Source organism: Lycium barbarum, chromosome 2 (assembly GCF_019175385.1).
Source record: "Lycium barbarum isolate Lr01 chromosome 2, ASM1917538v2, whole genome shotgun sequence".
NCBI lineage: Eukaryota > Viridiplantae > Streptophyta > Magnoliopsida > Solanales > Solanaceae > Lycium > Lycium barbarum.
The window spans coordinates 142,447,675-142,462,067 of NC_083338.1; the positions used below are offsets into that span (position 1 = coordinate 142,447,675).

Sequence of the window (14,393 nt, forward strand, 5' to 3'; positions counted from 1 at the left end):
AAGTTTAAAATTTAAATATTAATGTATAAGATACAAAAATGTACTGCTATAAAATAAAAAAACAATTATTAATTGCACAAAATGGTAGTATTACGCTGTACATGTGCAAAAATAATGATTCTTAAAAATGACAATAAATTGATGAAATTCCTAAAATAAGGATAATTATTGATAAATTGTCAAAAAATGCAAAAATGTGTAAAAATGCTATTTCGTGCTCTTTAACGAATCAAGCCCCCCCGAAACGTTAATTTTAAGCACGACGAGCCAAAATTAGGTGTCAACAAGGTGTCCTGCTAGTCTGCTACCCTTCTTCAAAAGTTTGTTGGCCTAGAAATCTTCTCGTCCTTCCCTTGACTCGCCCTCCCTCATCGGTATCCTATGTTGCTCGGATTCTCCAAAAATGTTCCAGCACCCGTGTCGGATCTTCCAAAAATGCACTACTGTTTGGAGGATCCCACATGCACGACATTTTAGAAGAGTCCGAGCAACATACTCGGCATCACACCTGTCGTACCCCATTTTAACCGAGTTAAAGTAGAAGTACAACATATTGGTGATTCCCATTTGTTTTATTTAAGGAGTCGTCACCTAATTGATTTTAAAGGTGAATTAGGACACCTAATTATTAACTAAGGTAAAGCTACCTAAATCTCCGTTAATGATCTGCTTAATCAGTGTGATTCTAGGTAAGGGTTCTAATTATTCTAAAGGGAAGGGGTTAGGCATCCTTTAGAATCCGCCAACTGCGATTTACCGGCCAAACTTAGGTTAATTAATTAAGGCTAAATATAGCGTTTAGTTTTTAGAAAATGGCTTACAATTATCGCTAAAAGTTTTAAGGGAAAATAATGTTAGTTAAAATAAGATTTACAGAAAATATAATAATTTGTACAAAATAAGAACTTTAACATGTAAAAGATTTGGACTTAGAGCCCGTTTGGATTGGCTTATAAGTTGGCTTATAAGCTGTTTTCAGCTTTTTTGAGTGTTTGGCTGGCCAGCTTAAAGTCATTTTATGCTTAAAATAAGCTCAAAAAAATAATTGGACCCATTTGACTTAGTTTATCTAAAGCAGCTTATAAGCTGAAAACAGCTTATAAGCCAAAAAAAATAAGTTGGACTACCCCAACTTATTTTTTTCAGCTTATAAGCTGCAAACAGCTTTAAGCTGTAAGCCAATCCAAACGGGCTCTTATTCTATAAATAGAATATAAGACGAGGTGAGTTTTCTTTCTCTTTTGTTAACTTTATTTTAACTATATTTGGCTAAATATGTATAATCGGATCAATCTAAAATATTTATAAAATATACTTGGATTAATATTTGTGTGTTAGTGACGTTTTAATTTCTAAGATAGTAACAATAAAACATAATTCCTTTGATTCAAAGCATACTATTTTAAAAATCAATTATTCTGAAAATAAATATTAAGATACTATGAATAATGTAAAAGAAGAAAATGAAACTGGAATTAATTGGTCTTTCTTAAATTACCTACCCCTTTCACTGAAACTAAGTTTCATACTAATTCTACTAAGGTTCATTTAGCTAAGGAAACAAAACTAAGTAAAATGTTAGTTGCACAAATACAAATCTAATGCATAAAATGAAACAAAGGAGCAAAAGATATTAAAATGGGCTCAGCCCACTTTAGGGTCGTTGATTGTGCTACTGGTGGCAGTGGGCTCAACCCACGTTTTTTTTTTTTTTTTTTGAAAATGTTGCGTTCAAGGGGCTGCTGTTGGGCTTTGGCCTAATAACAAATTTTATATATGGATTGCTGCGGATGGCTGATGGAAGATGACCCGAGGAGATTGCGTTGGGCTTTTAGCCCAACACCGAATGCGGAAGAAGAACGAGTCCCTCGGACTCGTACGTGAGGTTCATGCATAAAAGAAAGATAAGCATTAGTGTTTAATCCATAAATAAGACTATATAATGTAAAAATTCGAAACAACCAAATCAGCGACCTGTATACATGCTATGCATGTTTGAGTATACACCCTGTATACATTCAACTGAGATATGCTAACAACAACGCACAAAATTTAAACAAAGCCAAACTGATAACAAACTATACACGTGACTTGTTAATACTTGTTTACTCGTACGAAGATGCACATAACATAAACTAAGTATACTGGCAACATACAACAACTTGAAGAATTCAAATAAGACATTTTGTATATGTTACTCGTGCATAGTTTAAAAAAAAAGGTGTGCTGCCAATTCATGATGCATACCAAGTCTGAACATGATGTGCAGATATCTACTGAATTCAGGAGGGATTTTATAGCATGTAGGCCCATTTTAGTTCATAATCTACATTGTTGACAAGGCAGTGCACCAATATTTACAGCAAAATATCATCACTGCCAGTGGCTTACGATATTAGAATTATAGCAAAATATCATCTTTTAACTAGAGGGGAATTATTCCAAAGGGAACCAACATCAGCTCTCAATTTCTAATCAGGGAACATGTATTATTAAGACTGCCAAACACTGAATCAGCTCGGCAGTTATTTAGGTATGAGTGTATGACAGCATCTAAACCTACAAGAAGGCTTATCCTGGCCAATCTACATCAGTTGATTATGGTTTCAAAGAATACAAACAACACAAAGAGGAACCAACAGATGTACCAAAGGCCATATTCCAAAGTCATATATTTTGTTAACCATCCCTAAGGTTCAAACAAGGACAGATCTGGAGTCTTGTTTCAATTCTACAATAAGACCAATCCAAACTGTACACAATGCAAAGATGGAATAAAACCACCAAACACTTGAAGCAAACTATATTCATGCTCATACCATCATTAATCTACCACTTACATTTTCAAAAAAAGAAAACTATTGGCTTAAGCTCAATCAAAGGCTGAGAAACTAAGGCACACTAATAATCACCTAAACAGTAATCCACTCCAGTGGCCTCCTCTTTACGACAGACCATAGGATTGACTCACATATTACTCTATGTTTAACTTTTAGAATTTGAAAGACTGGACAATGATAATACAGACATCAGAATCACACTTATGAATATAGTTTACTCATAATCCCTTTTTATCTTGAATCATTGCTAAGATACACATATTCGAATAAGGTGGCAAACATAGAATCCTCCTATCATACTTGGCCCATTTTAAGTTTCATAACACATAAGGGAAAGGGAACACTTAGACAGATTTCTCTTTATTTACAGCTAGCCAATCAATAAGCAAAGATCAATTATAGAATTATACTTAACAAATTTGAACTAAGTGACTGCATATCAAGGTTGCCATACACTTAAGCACATTTAAAGGAACATTTTAGTGACTATTGAAACCTAAAACATCATCTACAAATTTCAGAATGTGGGGGGAATGAAAAACCATTCTAGAAAAGGGAATGATTCCCAAACTCGACATGTCATTTCTAGCTTAGACTATGATCACAGTTTCAACAACCAAGTCAAGTGATGTATATTTTCTTCATTAAAACCGAATCAGGCTAAATATAGTACAGCTAAGGGAAACCATTTGGACTTAAAACATCTTTAATAAATAGGAACTGGTTGTTTGAATCATTCAGTCAAAAATGAGGGAGAAGAAAGGAATATAAACAACAGAGCCAGTTCACTCATACAGGGGGGACAAATTGGATAAGCAGCTATTTGGCTAACCGAATTGAACTAGCACTTAAGTACACCTAAGTAAGCTAGCTATCATGCTTGGCTGGTTTAGGGAAAGAAAGAAAAGAAAAGGGGGGGGGGGGGGGGGGGGAGGATTTAGGTTTAGGAAGAGATTGGGCCGTCCGGGTCGGGTTTAATGGGTAATGGGCTGGGCAAAAACTTAAAAAAAATAGGCTGGTCCGAAATGTTGGTTAATTGGGCTCAGATTTAGATTCTAAATTAAATAAAAGCCCCTTTTCAATTAATGTATGCTAAATGTTATTTAGTACGTATTTGTTAGTGCTCAGATAAAGTAAGATCATATGATGGTCGTGCAATAATATCCTGAAAATTCAACAATAGATAAACGCTACTATTTAATTGTGAAAATAAATGCTATGCATGTGCGTAAGATGGTAAAATGATTATAATGCGAATTGCAATGATACCGGTAATAATAATGATAATGATAATAATAATAATAATAATAATAATAATAATAATAATAATAATAATAATAATAATAATAGAAATTACAATAGCTAGTGAATGCAATGGTATAATGAAACGCTGATTTTAATAAAGCTAATAATTATAGTAAAATATAAATATATATTTTTAATTTGCCAAAAATATTAAAAGCGTAAATAGGTATTTCGGAGGAGAGAAGGGACAAAATTGGGTGTCAACAACACCTATTCTACCTTGTCAAGTAAAATTACTAACTGTTTGTGTTTGTTCGTCACTTGTGTACTTCACCTATTTGCTGTTAAGCCATGCTTTTCTAAGAAAGACAACTCCTCATGGGCTATGAAGAATGGAGGTATAATTTTCTTCTTCCAACTTCCTGATAGAGAAAGTCCTATAGTAATTTCAAATGATTGAAATGCACTCTATGTTTCTTCATGTAATTTCCTTATTCCCATGACTGCATTTTCCAACAGAACTTTATGAAAGATTTTCATCTTCTTTAAGGTCGATGGAAATTTATTACTCCTCACGCAAGGGTAGTTTTTGCTTTTCTTCTTCCTTCTGCTTTGTTCTCCATATCAAATAATGTCGGTTGAAACTTGAAACCCATTTTTTTCTTTCCACCTTTGGTCTCGTTGTGATATTTTTAACAAAGTTCAAGAAAATAATACACTAACATGCCAATATTTGGATAAATATCCCTTTGCCTTTTATGCAACTAAACTTGTAAACCTTAAGGGGTCGTTTAGTTGGGAAACAGTTATCCAAGATTACTTATCCTGGAATTAGTTATTCCACCCTCCCACGGGGTAAAATAACACTACAATCCCGGGATAACTAATGCCGGGATTAGTTATGCTGTGATTTTATTCCAATCAAACGTGGGATAAACTCATCTCAAATTTAATCCCAGCTTATCCCTTGTACCAAACGAACCCTAACATCTTTAACAAAAAATGTCATTAGTGCAAACTTTCCTAGACTCCTAGCAGTTTGTTAGAATAATGCTGGAAAATTTTCCAAATTTTTAGTTTGATTGCAAACAAGGTGATGGATAAATTACTAAAAGAGCGTTTTGTAACTGAATTTTATACCAAAACATCTTTTCACTTGGGGTTTTTAATTATTGGAGATCTTTGGGATATATAAGAGAAAAAATGGTTGAAAATCTGCTTAATGCAGGAAATTTCGGAGCCCCATATTAACTGAAACCCTGAGTTTACCAAACAAGTATATTCTTAAGAATGATATTTGGCTTGTAAATAAAGACCCGAGAACTAAAAGGAAAGGAATCAGAAAATATTTATATCATAAAAATATTTGCTTAACTTAACATATCTAGCAATCTTCCATTTGAATTCAAGCATACATCCATATACTATAAATAGGATCCAGTGGGACTTTGCCCCAAGACAAAGAAAACTTGATGACAAAGTATCAACCAATTGAAAATTAGAACATCTCCCTAAATTATAAAGTCTAGACTAAGAAGAATTTTTAAAAATAACATATACTTCTTCCGTTTCATAATAAGTGATGTTTTTAGCTTGAACACACCTTTAAGAAAATTAGTCACTCCTAGAAAGTAAAAAATATTTTTACTAACTTATCCATGATCAAATGTCTCGAAAAAAATTGCTCTTTAATGATTTTTTTGGTTATGTAAAACTCCATTTAATAAGGATAAAATTGAAAGAAAAGAATCAATACCTTTTTTAATTTTGTGAAACACCACTTATTGTGAAAAGACCGAATTTTATGCTAAATTCACACCATTATCACACCAGCTATACATAAATCGGAAGTAAAAAGGAAAAAAAAAAAAAAAAAGGGAAGAGGAGGGGAAATTTTAAAGAGCACACAACGCCATAATAATTACTACTTCTAATTGGGAATTAGTGTTGGGATTATTTTAGTCTATGTTTGGATTAACAAGACAGGAAAGACAGCTAAAAACCAAAGTAGCAAACAGTTATGTCAGAGACTGAAAATGATGTTATCATTGGTTGGTGTCCCGCGCTTTTCTGAAGACTTAGCTTGCAAAATTTCTCAAACACAGAAGAATAAGAAGAAGAGTTGTATATAATGAAGACGTTATTTGTTTGCAACTTTGCTCGTAGACTTTTTAAACCTCGTACAACACAACAACCACATTCCCAGGTACTCTGTTCTTGAAAAACAAATTGTCTTTTTTTTGGCAACTAATTAAGCATTTTGATTAATTGTGTGATTTTGGCCAATAGGAATCAAAGGAGAGGATGGAGCAGTCACCAATGGTCACTGTTAACGAAAACTTTGATTCTAAGGTACGAATTGGGTTTTGCATTTTTGTCAAATAGAGTCCATTTTAGAAAGTAGAGATATGGGTTCTTGATTCTTGAGACAGGATTCTTTCACTGGTTTCACTTGTTTACTAATTCTTGAATATCAACAAATTTACTAGTCGAGGGGTTGAGGAAGGGTTTATAAAATTTGAGACTGTAGTACTGTAGCAAGTGCCAAAAGCTAAATATCCAAATATGATTTTTTTTCTCTTGCAAATGTATACATAACGAACATCATTCAATGTTTCTAGAAACTGATATTGTGAGTACGTTAGTTGTTAGTGTAAGGAAACATAGGCATTCTGTGTTTTTGTGTTGGAGAAGTGGATTTAGGAGAGAAAATACTTGCGTTGTGCAAGAAATGCTCTTTAAGGGTATTTTTGGGCATTGTGTCCGGTTTGAGTTTCTCTATTTGATGAATCGCGTGATTGTGACTATAGGAATCAAAGGAGAGCATGGAGAAGTCACCAATGATCACTATTAACGACAACTTTGATTCTAAGGTACGAATTGGGTTTTGCATTTTTCCCATTTGGGAATGTTGGTTTATTTTGGAATGCAGAACATGTGTTTTCGGCGATTCTTTTGCTGTATTCAGTAGTTATTAATTCTTGAATATGTAAAAATTTGCTGAATTCGAGGGGTTGAGGAAGGATTTATGGTGTTTGAGACTGTAGTACTGTAGGCTTTTGCCATAAGCTAAATATCCTAGGGTAAATACTTACCTGCACCCGGTGTTTATACCAAACCATGTAAATTTATTATAGTTAAGTGATTTAATGAGGCGATAATTCATGTTAATTCACTATGGTTAAGTGCTAAAAGTCTAAGTGCGTTAAACACATGTCATGCAGTTATTGGCTTGGTGTAAACACGGGTGCGGGTAGGTTTTTACCAATATCCTAGTATGATGAATTTTCTTGCAAATGTATAGATAAAGAACATCATTCGGTGTTTTTAGAAACTAAAATTGTTAAGTACATTAGCTGTTAGTATAAGGAAACACAGGCTTTGTGTGTGTTTCTGTTGGAGAAGTGGATTTAAGGAGAAAAACTGGCTTAAATTGTGCATGAATGCTCCCCAACTTGTACTCTGTAAGGATATCTTTTTGGGTATTGCATTCGGTAGTTTGAGTTTCTCTATTCAAAAGATCGCGTGATTGTGACTAATAGGAATCAAAGGAGAGCATGGAGAAGTCACCAATAATAACTGCCACCAAAAACTTTGATTCTCAGGTACGAATTGGGTTGCATTTTTCCATTTTTCCTAATTGGGGGATGTTGTACTTTTTAGAAAGGAGAGATATGTGTTCTTTTAGATTCTTTTACTGATTTAACCGGTTTACTAATATCGACGAATTCGCTATTCGAGGGGTTGAGGAAGGGTTTATGGCATTTGAGATTGGAATACTGTAGGCAATTGCCATAAGCTAAATATTCAAGTATGATGAGTTTTCTTGCAAATCCTATAGATAACGAACAATATTTAGTATCTCTAGAAACTATAACTGTAAGTACCTTAGGTGTTGGTATAAGGAAACAGAAGCATTGTGCGTATTTGTGTTGGAGAATTGGGTTAGGAGAAACACGAAATGCTCCCCAAAGGAGCAACTCTATGCTGCACCAGGGCTTGCCATCAAAAGCGTAATAGAAGAAAATTTAGTAAAATCCCCCGTACTCGGTATCTTATGTAGTTTTATTTGACCTAGGAGCAGTTTCTTTTTGCTTCGGGATATTTTACTATGGCCTGTGAGAAACTTATCATTAGATGAAATCTGTACCTTCAAGAAGCAACTGTGGCTATTATTTTACACCTGATATTATTAGTGGATATGCTGAAATTTTGCTTCAAGCTCATCAATCACACTTGTTTAATTTCTTACAGAGTGCAAAGGAAAATGGAAAAGATAATGGGAATGATACTGCTACTAACATCATCCTTAACCACGACTTCTCAGATGGGCTGCACCTGTGGCACTCCAATTGTTGCGATGCTTTTGTGGTTCCAGCAGGTTCTGGATATCATAAAGGACTAACAGCAGGTGAAGCCTGTTGTTATGCTGTTGTCACGAATCGTAAGGAATGTTGGCAAGGCTTAGAGCAAGACATCACTAGCAGAATATCAGCAGGTTCCACTTATACAGTTTCTGCTTGTGTTGGAGCTGCTGGTACTTTTCAGGGTCCTGTTGAAGTCCTTGCCACATTAAAACTAGTGTATCAAAATGCAGAAACAAGATATCTATTCGTATCAAAGTAAGATTCTGTGTCTAGCTTGTCTTTGTCGCCTTTCATTGTTAAAAAAACAATAGTCATGGTAATGCTTCAATCCATCCAGAAAATCTGCTTCAAAGGAGTGTTGGGAGATATTAGAAGGCTCATTTTCTCTGTCAACTATGCCGGATCAAGTTATATTTTATCTCGAGGGACCTCCAGCTGGAACTGACCTGCTCATAAAGTCAGTAGTGATCTCATGTCCCAGCTCTACCGCTTGTGATGTAAGTCGAATACTATGTCCATAGTTCTTTCTTTTTCTCTTTTATGTAGAGATTACTCATGTTTATTCAAAATCTGTTCTCTTACTGAAAGGATTCTCTCTTTATTTTGATAGAGTTCTGGCACATCATCCGTTTCTACGGATGATGATAACATCATAATAAACCCTCAATTTGATGATGGCCTCAAAAGTTGGTCTGGGAGAGGCTGCAAGGTGGCTTTGCATGCCTCTATGGCAGATGGGAAAATCACTCCACTGTCTGGAAAATTCTTCGCATCTGCAACAGAACGCACACAGAGCTGGAATGGGATTCAGCAAGATTTAACCGGACGAGTGAAGCGAAAACTTGCTTATGAGGTAACTGCTGTTGTCCGGATCTATGGTAACAATGTCACTAGTGCAGATCTTCGCAGTACATTATATGTTAAAGCAGCTGATAACCGTGAACGGTACATTGGCATTGCCAGGTAGGTGAATCCAAGTTACCCCTTTTATATTGTGCATATAATAGTACTTGTAGTGTCTACTGCCTTGTCATCAACAATTTTCTTCTATCCTTGTAGTATCTTCTATCTTTTTATTGTCTGTTTTTTCCTCTGACGTTGGACACCTTTCAAACTGCACATAAAAAATTACTGTTATCTCTCTTTTTGCACCTCTATAATAGTTCATGCATTGTAGGGTTATTATGTCAACATAATCATTCTGAAATTGAACTAGGTGAGTGGCAATTGAATGTGGTGTTCTAATTGATCCCTTTCTTCTTTATTTCTGTTTTGCCTTCCATTTTTTCATTTACCATGTATAGTAAAGTTTTGTCTGAGTGTTTTAACAAAAGCTACTGGTGTGTAGTGTCAAAGCCACAGACAAAGACTGGGTGACGTTGCAAGGGAAGTTTCTTCTAAATGACAACCCATCTCAAGTTGTTGTCTTTCTAGAAGGTCCACCTGCAGGAACGGATATCCTCCTTAACAATTTAGTCATAAAGCATGCATCTAAAGCTCCTCCTCCTTCTCCACCAGTTATTGAGGTTAGTTGAATATCCTGCAATGTGTGTTTTCCTCCTTTTTTAATTTACATTGAGGTTGGTGATAGGATATTTTTATCTGACTTCTTTTTATGCTTTTATTGAGCCGAGGGTCTTTCGGAAACAGCCGTCCTACCTTGGTAGGAATAAGGTCTGCGTACACTCTACCCTCCCCAGACCCCACGATGTGGGATTTCACTGGGTTGTTGTTGTTGTTGTTGTTGTTGGTGGTGGTGGTGATAGGATATTGGTATAGGAACTTGAAGCCTAATATTTTCTGTAGAAGTGTTAGGTTGTGCCACTTAAGCTAGCTAGTTGGCAGTTCAACTGTTTGATCTGTTTAATCATTAAGTACTTTCATGCTTCTCTGACCATTAACTCTCCGTATGGCATTAAGTATTTATTCTGTTTCATTTTTCTTCTGTTTTAGGATCCGGGTTTTGGTGTTAATATAATCACAAATACAAGTCTGAATGATGGCCCAAATGGCTGGTTCGCACTTGGAAACTGTACGATGAGTGTTCAAACAGGCTCACCACATATAATGCCTCCAATGGCTAGAGATTCCCTTGGTGCTCATGAGCCTTTAAGTGGCCGCTACATTCTGGTGACCGGTCGTACTCAAAACTGGATGGGTCCTGCTCAGATGATCACAGATAGAGTAAAACTCTATTTGACATATCAAGTATCTGCATGGGTTAAAATTGGACAAACATCAGGACCTCAGAACGTAAATGTTGCCCTTGGAGTAGACAGCCAATGGGTGAACGGGGGCCAAGTTGAGATCAGTAATGATAGATGGCATGAAATTGGAGGATCTTTTAGAATTGAGAAGCAAGCAACTAAGGTTATGGTTTATATTCAGGGTCCTGCTGCTGGTGTAGACCTAATGGTTGCTGGGCTTCAAATTTTTCCAGTTGACAGATGTGCACGGTTTAGACACTTGAAGAGGCAAACTGCAATGGTAGTACTTAATTTTGTGTTCATGATATTTTCACTTATTGTGTTTTAAGTAATGATCATCAGCTGTTGTAACAAATACTCTCTTTCTTGCTGATTTTCTTCACAGATACGCAAGAGAGACGTCACATTGAAGTTCTCAGGATCAGATTCAGGCAGTTTGATTGGCACATTTGTTAGAGTTAGACAACTGCAGAACAGCTTCCCCTTTGGAGCAGCCATAAGCAGAACAAACATGGACAATGAAGACTTCAATGCCTTCTTTGTCAAGAATTTTAATTGGGCTGTGTTCGGAAATGAGCTGAAATGGTACTGGACAGAAGCACAGCAAGGGAATCTCAACTACAAAGATGCTGATGAGCTCCTGGATTTCTGCACAAAACACAGCATCCAAGTTCGAGGTCACTGTATCTTTTGGGAGGTGGTGGGCACTGTTCAGGCATGGATACAATCCTTGAACAAAAAAGACTTGATGACAGCTGTTCAAAACCGTCTAACAGGACTGTTGACACGGTACAAGGGGAAGTTTCCTCATTATGATGTGAATAATGAGATGATGCATGGTTCTTTCTACCAAGACACATTGGGTAAAGACATCAGAGTATACATGTTTAATACTGCACATCAATTGGATCCTACCGCCATCCTATTTGTAAACGATTACCATGTTGAGGATGGTTGTGACCCCCGATCTTCCCCTGAGAAGTACATTGAGCATATTCTTGATCTCCAAGAGCACGGTGCACCAGTTGGAGGTATAGGTATTCAGGGACATATTGACAGTCCAGTAGGAACCATTGTATGTTCTGCTCTGGACAAACTTGGTATTCTTGGACTTCCAATCTGGTTCACCGAAGTTGATGTGTCTTCTGATAATGAATACGTTAGAGCTGATGATCTAGAAGTTATGCTTCGGGAAGCTTATGCTCACCCTGCTGTAGAAGGCATAGTGTTGTGGGGATTCTGGGAGCTGTTCATGAGTCGAACAAATGCACATTTAGTGAATGCAGAAGGTGACATCAATGAAGCTGGAAAAAGGTACCTTGCTCTTAAGCACGAGTGGTTATCCCATGCTCATGGTCATATTGATGAACAAGGGCAATTCAGCTTTAGTGGATTCCATGGCTCTTATGAAGTGGAAGTCATAACTTCTGCGACGAAAATTACCAAGAAATTTGTGGTCGACAAGGGTGATAATGCCCTGGTGATCTCCGTTGACATATAGTGATGTTTTTACTCAATTTGTCACCTCATCGTATGATTGTGTTGTGCAAAAGTTATGTTCATGCCTTCCCTCTTCTATTCTGTGTATGAATCTTCTTCAAGTTGTCTCCTTTGTTATTTTCAAGTGAGTAAATAAAGAAAGAGTTCATCTGACTGCACTGAATTAGTTCATCAGTATTACCCTTATTTCACAAGTCAGTAACTAGTACTATTATTTTCCCCGTTAGGATCTAGCATAGGCAGAAATGTGCAAGATATCTTTGATCTATTATCTCATGGACACTGGGATTCAATTTGTTGATCTATTACATTTCAAGTGACTCTTGCAATCTGTAAGGCAAGAATTACTGCTTTAATAGATGCCAATAACACTAAAATTCAGCACTTTGCAGTAATGTGCATATAATCTATGCACGCCGCATAAAAGCCCAATAAAGTTCAACCAGCCAAAAGTTCTGTCAGACTACTCTATACCAATCTGCATGTTCAGTTAGACTGAGATAACCACTTCTTAAGTGATTTTCATGGAAAATGCAGGCATCTCATGCATCGGCCATCTGAGGAACGTTAACAATACCATGAGAGGGTACTAAAACCTGTTGTCATGCATTTTCCCCAGGAGCATTTAAAGAGGAAGCAGCATCAGTTTCACCATTACGAACACTAGCAAACCATTTATGAAAAAAGACTCAGCCATCAAGACTGTTCCCAGGCCATTGGTGCGTATTTCACGAGTCTTTCAAGTTTCTTGAACTCACCCCTAGTCCATTTCATTTTTCACGTTAACATGATATGTGATGATTGTTATACCCCAATTTAACCGGTCAAAGTGGAGTACAACATATTGGTGATTCCTAATTATTTAACTTAAGGAGTCGCCACCTAATTATTTTAACGGTGAATTAGGACACCTATTTTAAATGCCTAAAATAAACTCCAAATTTTAAAGGTCTTACTAACCTAATAAATTCTAGGTAAGGTTTCTAAATATCCTAATGGAAGGTGTTAGGTATCCATCAAAATTCGTTAATTACGATTACCGACCAAACTTAGGTTAATATAAGAAATTCTGACAAAATATAGTATATTAATATTTTATTAGTAATGTAAGAAAAAGTATTTCTATTTTTAAGTATTTCAGTGATTAAGTAAAGGATTTTGCATTTGGTAACACAATGGATGTAGTACTTAGTATACTAGCCAAAAAAAAAAAAGAAAATTAGGTAGTCGCTATGATCAAGCAACAGTAGTGATTCACTAAGTCACAACAAAGTGATAATACGTCATAGGAAATCTTGTCTTATAATACGTTTAGAATTTTTTTTTTTTTTGAAGTAGAGGTTTGAACCTTTAGAAATAAATTTTGAGAACATACAGAAAAAAACATACTCCTTTTATTTAAAGAAACAGAGCAAAGATGATCTTTTAGCTTTCAAAAGGCTCGTTTTTTTTTTTTTTTTAAAAAAAAAAAAAAATACGTTATTAGACTCCATGCTTCACTTGGTGTAATTGAATTAACAAATTTAGCTACCGGCATGATTAGAGGTAAACTCCATTTTTTAACCTTGAGAAAAAAAAAATTAAAAATCTTGAATCGAAGAGAATAGACTGAATTACTAAACCTTTAAATACATTACTCCGAAAAGAAAACATACTAGAACTCTATATACCCATTATCTGTAAACTACCCCCATAAGATTAACTACTTGGAGTCCTCTTAATTTAGCTATATCCATGAAAGGAACTAAGAAAATATTAGCAGAGCATGAAGCAAAACTCGATCGACACGATAGGAGAGAATATCAGCTACTTCTCCCCCTCTCTTTTGGCATTCTGTTCAGGTGCATTTTCAAAGGATGAGAGGTGCTACTGGAGATGCAAATGCAAGTCTCAGGCCTAGCAGCGATGTCGAGTCTCAATGCAAGACTCAAGAATGCTCCCATATGTCATGAAAACAAAGAAGAGAAAATATAAAGGATTAGGAAATGAGCAGATTCAACAATGAAAACAAATTCTTAAAGAGCATAACCAGCAGCGTCCAACAAGATGCAAATTGCAAAGAGAAACAAACATGAAACTTAATTGCAAGCACAAACTAAAATTCAGAGAGTTCAAAGGAGTGTTATATAAGTCATATTAAAGACTATATTTTAACCTTAACTCAACTATCATTTAAGTAGATATTGTTTAAATATAAGCCTATGCCATGATTTTAATCGAGGGAACCAGAAACC

General features: G+C 35.7%; 1 protein-coding gene across 2 annotated transcripts; it reads left to right on the forward strand.

Moving 5' to 3' along the window:
* The first annotated feature begins 5,898 nt into the window (after positions 1 to 5,898).
* LOC132627709 (endo-1,4-beta-xylanase 1-like) lies at positions 5,899 to 12,317 on the forward strand. Of its 2 annotated transcripts, XM_060343264.1 has the most exons (10): positions 5,899 to 6,291; positions 6,375 to 6,437; positions 6,896 to 6,958; positions 7,628 to 7,690; positions 8,340 to 8,707; positions 8,790 to 8,949; positions 9,063 to 9,415; positions 9,801 to 9,978; positions 10,406 to 10,939; positions 11,045 to 12,317. In XM_060343264.1, the coding sequence occupies exons 1-10, from the start codon at positions 6,217 to 6,219 to the stop codon at positions 12,158 to 12,160; spliced, it is 2,973 nt and encodes a 990-aa protein (XP_060199247.1). In that variant the 5' UTR covers positions 5,899 to 6,216; the 3' UTR covers positions 12,161 to 12,317. The 2 variants fall into 2 exon arrangements, with proteins under 2 accessions (XP_060199247.1, XP_060199249.1); XM_060343266.1 differs by lacking the exon at positions 7,628 to 7,690 and having other exon boundaries at positions 5,900 to 6,291.
* The last annotated feature ends 2,076 nt before the right edge of the window (positions 12,318 to 14,393 follow it).

Coding starts and splice junctions, on each gene's coding strand:
- LOC132627709 (XM_060343264.1), top strand. CDS start 6,217: ATGAAGACGTTATTTGTTTGCAACTTTGCTCGTAGACTTTTTAAACCT. Junction 6,959..7,627: donor ACGACAACTTTGATTCTAAG/GTACGAATTGGG, acceptor TGTGACTAATAG/GAATCAAAGGAGAGCATGGA. Junction 8,950..9,062: donor CCAGCTCTACCGCTTGTGAT/GTAAGTCGAATA, acceptor TTATTTTGATAG/AGTTCTGGCACATCATCCGT.